The sequence below is a fragment of the Gallus gallus genome, chromosome 16 (assembly GCF_016699485.2).
Source record: "Gallus gallus isolate bGalGal1 chromosome 16, bGalGal1.mat.broiler.GRCg7b, whole genome shotgun sequence".
Classification (NCBI taxonomy): Eukaryota; Metazoa; Chordata; class Aves; order Galliformes; family Phasianidae; genus Gallus; species Gallus gallus.
The window spans coordinates 2611178-2619125 of NC_052547.1; the positions used below are offsets into that span (position 1 = coordinate 2611178).

Below are 7948 nucleotides of genomic sequence, written 5' to 3' on the forward strand. Positions count from 1 at the left end.
GCTTACATAAAGCTATACCATCTTGTAGACCTTCCTATATATATAGCCCTTTTTTTTTTTCCATTTGGCTGATCTGCTTTTTTATTCAGCCCACTGCCTGGCACACGTGGTAGCAGAAGTGGAGTGGGGCCATTCTCCTGGCCAGGAGCTTCGCCGTGACCTAGGGCTGCAGCCCACATCTTGTGGGGACGATTTCTCTGTCTCTCTGTCCTCTGCTTCCAGCAATGTAGAAGGAAAGATCTTCCCATTCTTGGAGTGCTTGGAGTCCACAGGCTCCAAGGCAGCAGGAGTCAGTCTCTCCTACTGGGGAACATCATGGGACTTTGCAGAGGGTCACATTGGCTGCCCTGGTTGGTGTAGATTCATCAGGAGTACTTCCCAGGCACCATGGCCCTGAGCCCAAGCCCACTGTCCCCAAGAAGTGCCCCAGCCCAACACTGTGCCCTTGTGCTCTGCTTATCCAGTCAGCCTCAGAGAGATGTCCCAAAATATGGGCGGGCAAGCAAAAGCTCTGGGTCAAAGCTCTCACAGTGTTTTAATAGGAACCAGTAGCAATGCACAACATAAAAGCAGAGGAATAAAACTTGGAGGAATTGCATGGCTGTTTCTGATGCCTCTGTGAAAAGAGCCCCTGGCACTCACGGCTCTCTCAGTGGCACTGACCTCTCCTTTGTGTCTACACCCAACTTCATGGCAGGGACAGAGTCTCTTGTCCCAGAGCTCAGGCATCCTAGCGCTCTGGTGTCACAGCCTTTGTGTCCAATGGGGTTATGACAGAGACATCTCATCAGCATCATCATAGCCCGTGCTCCCAAGGGACAGAGGTGAGGTGTCTCCATTAACTTCAGGGACTCCGGCACTTCTCCAGGAGTGCAGATTCTCTCCTGCAAGCAGCAAAGACAACTGTTTGCCCCATGGGGTGCTCCTCCTGGGTGGTCCATCACTTTTCTCCTCTGTGGGACATTCAGCCTGCTCTCCCAGTCCCTGTCTCCCCATGGAAGTCTCCCAAGGAGAGTTCTCCAAGCCATGAGGTGAGGCTCTCATTACTGCCCCAGGGATGGCACCCAAGCTGCAGCACTGCATTTCCCTCTCACCTCTGGCAGCATCCCTGGGTCCCTCTCTGTCCTCCTGTGCCCTAGGCACTTGCCAGTCTCCCTGCCCTGGGACAGGATGCTCTCCAGGGTCAGAAACCTCCCTGGCATCATCATAGCCTTCCACTGGGGAATCACCAGGCAGAACAGGGATGTCTGTAAAAGAGAAGAGGACAGATAACAGTGATAAGATCCTCCTCCTCACTATTCCAATGCTAGGGCTGCAGCTTGGCTAGGGAGCTCTCTGAACAGGAGCCGGGAAAGCAGCACAGCACGTGCTATGGTGTGAGCTCTGGGCTCGACTGGAGAAAAATATTGACAAATGTGTTCCTGCTGCGACCTGCACCCACCTGAGAAACTGAATCTCATTTTCTTCTCCCTCATTGGGCTGTACTCAATCTCCTCGTACACAGCTTCAGAGAAGGGCTCCCCAGATCTCCTGGAGTCTGGAGACAGAGACAGGGCTGGCCAGGGGATGGGCAAAGAGGGACGAGGCCCTGCTGTGCTTCCCCAGCCTCATTCTGCCATTTCTCCCCTCACTCCATTATGAACTCCCCCCACCTCTGGGCTCTCTCTATTGCTTGTTGCTGGATGTCAGTGGAGTGACACAGCACGTGCTCCCCTCCCCCAGCAAAGTCTGTGCACATCACTGACATTGCTAAGCCTTTCCAGGAGCCGTTTCCACCGCACTGCTGAGTCAGGACGTACCTCTGTGCCGAGCTCTGGCACTTTGCATCTGCCTTGCCAGGAGGGCCAGGAGTAGGCAAATAAGGAGCCCCAGGATGATGCAAATGATGACAGGCACTGAGACTCTCCTGCTGATGGTTGCATAGTCCAAAATGGGGTCTGCACGGGCAGAAATGTGGCAGGAGCAGCACCAGGGACGTGAGATTTGGGGGCACGAGGCAGTAAGGGGGAGAGGGCCAGGGGATGAGTGATGGGGCACCTCCCACCCTATTGGGCACATTATGACCCTCCCCATATCCACCAGCCTGGTGCCTCTTCCTGGGCATTTCATATCCCAGTAAGAAGCCCCAGTCCTGAGTCCTGGGGAGACCCAGTTTCAGTGGGAGGAGATGATACCTCTTTGTGGGGGGGATGCTGTCACGCTGGTTGCAGCTGCAGAGAGAAGCTGAGCTGAGATGTGGGCTTGTGGTACCAGGCAGACCACTGGCTAATGTACCCACCCAGACTGTCCCTTCCTCAAGGCTGGAACGCAGCCCAGAGCTCTGCCAGAGCACTGGACCGTGAGTAGAGCCTAAGTAACCCCAGCCACTCACCCAAGCAGTTCACAGCTGCATCTTCCTTATGCCGGCAGGCACCGCCATCCGCAGTCCGGGCCCAGCAAGCCTGCAGAGATAGCTCCGTGCCCCTGCACTCCACCTGCTCCAGCCAGATGGGTCCTGTCCCCTCCCCAAACGCAGCCTCGTCCAGGGCAGACACCGCAGGGCCACAGCCCAGCTGCCTGCATGCCACCTCGGCATCCTGCATGTCCCACGAGTCGTCGCACACAGTTCCCCAGGAGCCATGGTGCCAGACCTCCACTCTGCCCGAGCACCCATCCTTGCCTCCCACAGCACGGATCTTCTCCCTGTCTGCAGAGGCAGTGACCTCCCATGGCACCAGCGGGACTGGGCCAGAAGTCACACAGAGAAGGAGCTCCCACCTGTGCAGCTCGTGGAATTGGGGCATGCAGCTACCGGCGTCCTTTCCAGCTTTCTCCCTGCAGAAGGAAATGTAGCAGTGAAGGAACCTGTGCAGAGGACAGCAGGGAGGTCCTCTGCTTGCACCTCCCCGTGACGCCTTGGTCATGGTGAGGGAAGCAGGATCTTGTGCCCAGGTGGCTCGCTTACCATTGCAGGTGATGTTGGTCTCGTCTCGCACATCATCATACGACTGCAGTTCCCAGGGATCAGAGGGACACTGCCAGAAGGAGCTGTTGCTCTCCCCACACTGCACGTGATCCAGCCACGCGGTGCCATTCACCCTGCCATAGAAGATGCTGATTTCCCGGGTCCCTCCATTCCCACAGCCCAGCTCCTTGCACACCAGTTTCGCTGTGTGAGGAGTCATCGAGTTGGAGCCAACACTCCCCCACGTCCCATTGTAGAAAACTTGCAGGCGCCCGGAGCAGCCATCGCTGTTCTCCAGCCTCAGGGCCATGAATTCTGGAAGGAGGAAAGGCCCCAGGGGGAAGTCGCTGGTTTGGGGCTGGAGAGAGGAAGCCCCCTGTGCTCCCTGCTCAGGATTAGGGTGGCTGCGCTTCCCACTGCCCCCAGCTGGACTGGTGGATGGGGCGTCCCCAGGACAGGCTCGGGAAGCGGCCTTTGGTGGCCTCAGCCCCCCGGCCTCCCTGTCCCGGGCTCCCAGCACACACCTGAGCAGACGACTCCCGCATCCTCCTTGTGCCCGCAGTCGTGCTGTCCCCAGGCCTCAGCAGAGCAGTTCCAGAGAGCAGTTTCGTCCCCAGAGCAGTTCACGCCATCCAGCCAGATGTGCCCAGAGCCCTCCCCAAAGCGAGCCGAGCCGGCCGCCTCCACGGCCCATCCGCAGCTCAGCTGGCGGCAAACCACGCTGGCGTCGGCCGTGTCCCAGGCATCATCGCAGACCGTGCCCCACTGCCCCCGGTAGTAGATCTCCACTCTCCCTGCACATCGCCCAGCCCCGTCCACCAGCCGGACCTGGCGGCTCCCTGCAGTGGGGGGAAGCCCCAGCTGTCAGAGGCTGGCTGCCCGCCCAGTCCTGCATCTAGAGGTCGCGCTGCTCACCCTGGCACACGGCCCCCACGTCCTCCATGATCCCCGTGGCCTCGGGCAGGGATGTGTTGCAGAGGCTCAGGCTGGCCTCGTGGCCTGCACACCGCACCCCGCGCAGCCCCACGGGGCCCATCCCTCGCTCGGCCCTCGGCACAGTGTAGGCTGCCTCTGCCTCCCCGCAGCGCAGCTGCCGGCACACCACGCTAGCGTCCTCCATGTCCCACTGATCATCCAGGACTCTGCCCCATGTCCCGCGCTGGAAGATCTCCACGCGCCCGTCGCACCGGCTCCCTCCACCCACCAGTCTTAGAGATGCGTTGTGAGGCAGGCCTGGGGAGAGCAGAAATGCCACAAATGCACACTGCAGGATTTCTCTGGGGAGAGGTTCAGCCTGGTGATGCCAGGGGATCCCCGACTTTTGGGTGGCCATGTGGAACACAAGGTGGAATTCCAGCAGCATTATCCTGACACACACCTGAGCAAATGACGGCAGCATCGGTCTCATGGGAGCACGGAGAGGCCCCCAGGGCGGTCACTGAGCACTGATCCAGGCTGGACTCAGTCCCCTTACAATGGAATGAGTCACTCCAGACCGGGCCGGTTCCTCTCCCAAAATGCCCTCCTTCAGGAACGGACACCGCAAACCCGCAGCCGAGGTGATGGCAGAGAACGTGGGCGTCCAAGAGGTCCCAGCGGGAGGCACAAAGGGTGCCCCATGTTCCCTGCACCTCCACTTCCACCCTGCCCATGCACGCCGTGCTGCCTTTCACCAGCCTGAACCCTGTGAATTGAGGACAGAGGAGGATGGAGGGGAGTGATTTGTGCTCTGGTTCCCTCAGGAGATGGAGGAGAGGCCAAAGGGACAACATGAAGCCTCCTCCTTCAGCACTGCCTTAGGGATACAGAATACCACATCACCCTCCTGACCTCACACTCGACACAGCCCTGTCCCTGTCCCTGGCACACACTCAGTATCCAACAGCCTTCCCTGAGCCCTTACGTGTGCAGCTGACGGCAGCAGTGCTTGTCTGGGTGCAGGGCTGGTCCTGAGGGGTCCCCATGGGGCAGGAGGAGAGGGTGGTTTCATTCCCCACACACTGCAGCTCTCTGTCCCAGATGGGACCGGTCCCTTCTCCAGAGGGACTTGCTCTGGTGACGGACAGGGCTCTGCCACACTGAAGATCTCTGCAGACCACATCAGCAGCTTTGGCACTAAAGTGTGAGTCACAGACAGATTTCCACCCATCCCTGTCATTGATCTCCACTCGTCCTGAGCAGCGGCTGTCCCCTCCAACCAGACGGACAAATCCTGGAGCGAACAAAGGCACCCGTGGGGTCCCAGAGCCCTCTGGCAATTCCATGCCCATGTCCCTCCTCACCTCCACCTCAACTGGGGACCAAGCAGGGCCCCATGGCCATTCCCCAGGGACCAGCAATAACAGCACAACTGGCCACATACGATATCTACTTATTGATCCCCCAAGTCTGGCCAGAGGTCAGGAGTGGCAAGTACCTCACCTGTACATGTAACTCCAGCATCGTCCCAGTGTGTGCAGGAATGTTTACCCCATCCTGTGTGTGTGCAGTCAGACAGGGCAGACTCGGTGCCTCGACAGCCGACATAAGCCAACCAAATGCGGCCAGATCCTAGCACAAAATTTTTACTCCGTACAGCACTGATTACTGACCCACAGCCCAGCTGCTTACAAACCACCGCTGCATCCTTCTTATCCCATCTGACACGACACACAGTCCCCCACTGGTCCTGGTGTTTCACCTCCACTCTCCCATCACAGCGCCCGCTGCCATCCGCCAGCCTCACCTCTGCTGCCCCTACAAACATCAACATGAGATATTTCAGGAGAGACCCAGGCCCCAAAAAGGAGCACCCCTGACACCCAGGCACAGTCACGGTCACAAGATCTGGAGTGGGAGACGCCGCACTGCCTGTCTCAACATCACCAGACTCACTACCACCCCCAGGGCTTTCCATGTTCCCAGGAAGCACCAAGCCGATCCTGAGAATCACCCCAACCCAGAGGATCACACCCTGCTTGACCAGAATCCCCAGGGATGACCCTGAGGAGTCTGGCTGTGCTCTGGGGATTACTGAGTGCCACCAATACCAGCTGGGCCACCAGCAGCATCAAGAGCATTGTGCTGGTGAGCAGGAGGTCACAGAAGGGTGCTTCATTGTCTGGAAATATAACCAGGGCTGGCTGCCATAAAGTCGGTAGTCCTGGAAAATTATGATACACTCCTCCACCCAGAAAGACACAGAATAAAGCACAGGGTCCGTGTACTTCAGCAACTTCTGCCCTTGTTTCAGTGGCACTTAGAAAGAAATCTCCTTCCCAGAGGGATCCCAATGAGCACTGGTGCTCACTGGCCCCAGGCCAGCTTGGACTTCTGGTCAAGGCAGTTGGCACTTACCTCTGTACAGCTGCACCCAGAGGAGGAGCCACAGCATCTGAGGGGATAGGAGTCCTTCTGTCCCCATCCTGAGCCTCCTGTCCTGCTGGCACAGCCCTGCAGTGCCCAACTATCTGCTACAGCTCCTGGGGACTTTGGGGGACAATGACAACAGGAGAGCAATATATCTCTAATATATCTCTGCAGCTGATTACGCAGAGGCAGAAGAAGCCAATCAAAGCAGCAGTCTCCTTTTTAGACTTTATCAGAAGTTATCTCCCCTCCAAGGCAGCCCAGCCCTCCAATGAACTTCTCCAGAGCTGTTCATGACCATATATGAGGGACGGCTCCGCTGTGGGTGTCATGTCACTGTGACGGGAATCACCATGGCACCGCGTTGGCTGTAGGAGGACAGGGGTCTATCACCATACCATATCACTACTTGCACTCTGCAGGAGCACTGAGCATCTCTTGTGCTGCAAATGCCCAACAAACCAACATATGAATGTCCAGCTGGCCCCATGCTGCAGGAACCACAGGGTTGGGACTGCACCAGGGCTGTGTCTGTAAGGGAGGGGAACAGCCTCTAGCCCTGCTGCAGATTCTGCTGTACCAGGAGCAGTAGCTGGGAAAGGTCCTTGGGCAAGGTCGGAGCCCCATACTGGAAGAGCCGGCTCACCCATTCTTCCATGGTGGGCCCCATGTTGGGTCCCCAGAAGGAGCTGAAGCTGGGACAGATCCTGCCCCGGCAGCAGAGTAGAACCTGCAGACCAAGTCTAGGGGCTCAGAAGTGTCCCCAGTATTCACCATGTCACCCAGGAGCCGTTATTCCTCACAGAAGACTGGGAGTTGGAGCCCACCCACCGCTGCAGGTGCACAAACCACAGCCCCGTGTCACAGCGCTCAGGCAGGAAGACGGTGGTTTCCTCCTGGCTCTGTGCCCGGGCACGTCACTGCGGTGTCCCCGAGCCACCTTCACCACGGCTGCACCAGCCAGGGCTGCGGGGGCTGCTCCTTCAGCCTCACAGGCATGGGGCAGGGTCCTGACCCCTGTGACATCCCACTGACCACAATGGCCACACTACATTGAGACACATGGCCGTGGGGTAACAGCAGTGATGTGACATAGCTTATGCTGTGAGCTCATGGGTTATAAGGATGGTATATAATACAAAGCACTATATGGGCTGCAGTGGGGAAGAGGATATCCATCCCAGCCAGACCCAGAAGGCATTAATAACTGGCAGGAATTATGTCGACTGTTTGACAGATACTCTGTGTATGTCCTGCATCAATGACCAAAGGATACTGAGCTGTCTTCATGTTTATGAACTCAGATCTATGTTGCATCATATTTAGTTACTGCTTTTTCCTTATCATGCCACTTCTGAAGACTTCTTTCAGTTCTCCTGAAATCAACATTCTCACACTCCACGTGTCCTTATAAATCAATGAATCTGCCACTTTTCTGGACACAGCAGACACTCTATCCTTTCATCCATGTTACAGGTGAATGTAAAACAATAAAGGACCCAGCCTCTCCCGGATTTCCTTAATGGAGCTTGGCCTCATGTTTGGCCTCAGGAAGTGACCCTGGTGTTTGGTTTTGCCATGAAACTGGTGGTGGACTTGTGAGCCCCAGCAGAGATAGGGGCTTCTGGATATGAGGTGCACAGACAGACAGCCCAA

The 7948-nt window shown here is 57.2% G+C and overlaps 2 protein-coding genes across 2 annotated transcripts; both read right to left on the minus strand.

Moving 5' to 3' along the window:
• Positions 1–204: 204 nt before the first annotated feature.
• LOC121106946 (antigen WC1.1-like) lies at positions 205–1958 on the minus strand. Its single transcript, XM_040648854.2, has 4 exons — positions 1800–1958; positions 1442–1537; positions 1095–1247; positions 205–884 (listed from the first exon to the last, which is right to left on the minus strand). Exons 1-4 carry the CDS (start codon positions 1825–1827, stop codon positions 769–771), a joined length of 393 nt encoding a protein of 130 aa, XP_040504788.1. The 5' UTR covers positions 1828–1958; the 3' UTR covers positions 205–768.
• Positions 1959–1960: 2 nt separating this feature from the next.
• LOC100859631 (antigen WC1.1-like) lies at positions 1961–6487 on the minus strand. Its single transcript, XM_040648666.2, has 10 exons — positions 6281–6487; positions 5366–5680; positions 4848–5156; positions 4323–4628; positions 3860–4177; positions 3469–3783; positions 2941–3259; positions 2758–2798; positions 2372–2686; positions 1961–2210 (listed from the first exon to the last, which is right to left on the minus strand). Exons 1-10 carry the CDS (start codon positions 6345–6347, stop codon positions 2155–2157), a joined length of 2361 nt encoding a protein of 786 aa, XP_040504600.1. The 5' UTR covers positions 6348–6487; the 3' UTR covers positions 1961–2154.
• Positions 6488–7948: the final 1461 nt, after the last annotated feature.

Bases quoted from the DNA above. Each gene is read 5' to 3' on its own strand.
- LOC121106946 (XM_040648854.2), bottom strand. From the start codon at position 1,827: ATGCAAAGTGCCAGAGCTCGGCACAGAG. The intron at 1,538-1,799 runs GTACGTCCTGAC...CTCTGTCTCCAG, and splicing joins TGCCAGAGCTCGGCACAGAG to ACTCCAGGAGATCTGGGGAG. The intron at 885-1,094 runs GTGAGAGGGAAA...TGCTGCTTGCAG, and splicing joins ACCCAGGGATGCTGCCAGAG to GAGAGAATCTGCACTCCTGG.
- LOC100859631 (XM_040648666.2), bottom strand. From the start codon at position 6,347: ATGGGGACAGAAGGACTCCTATCCCCTCAGATGCTGTGGCTCCTCCTC. The intron at 5,681-6,280 runs GTAAGTGCCAAC...TGATGTTTGTAG, and splicing joins CTGGGTGCAGCTGTACAGAG to GGGCAGCAGAGGTGAGGCTG. The intron at 3,260-3,468 runs GTGTGTGCTGGG...TCCTCCTTCCAG, and splicing joins TGCGGGAGTCGTCTGCTCAG to AATTCATGGCCCTGAGGCTG.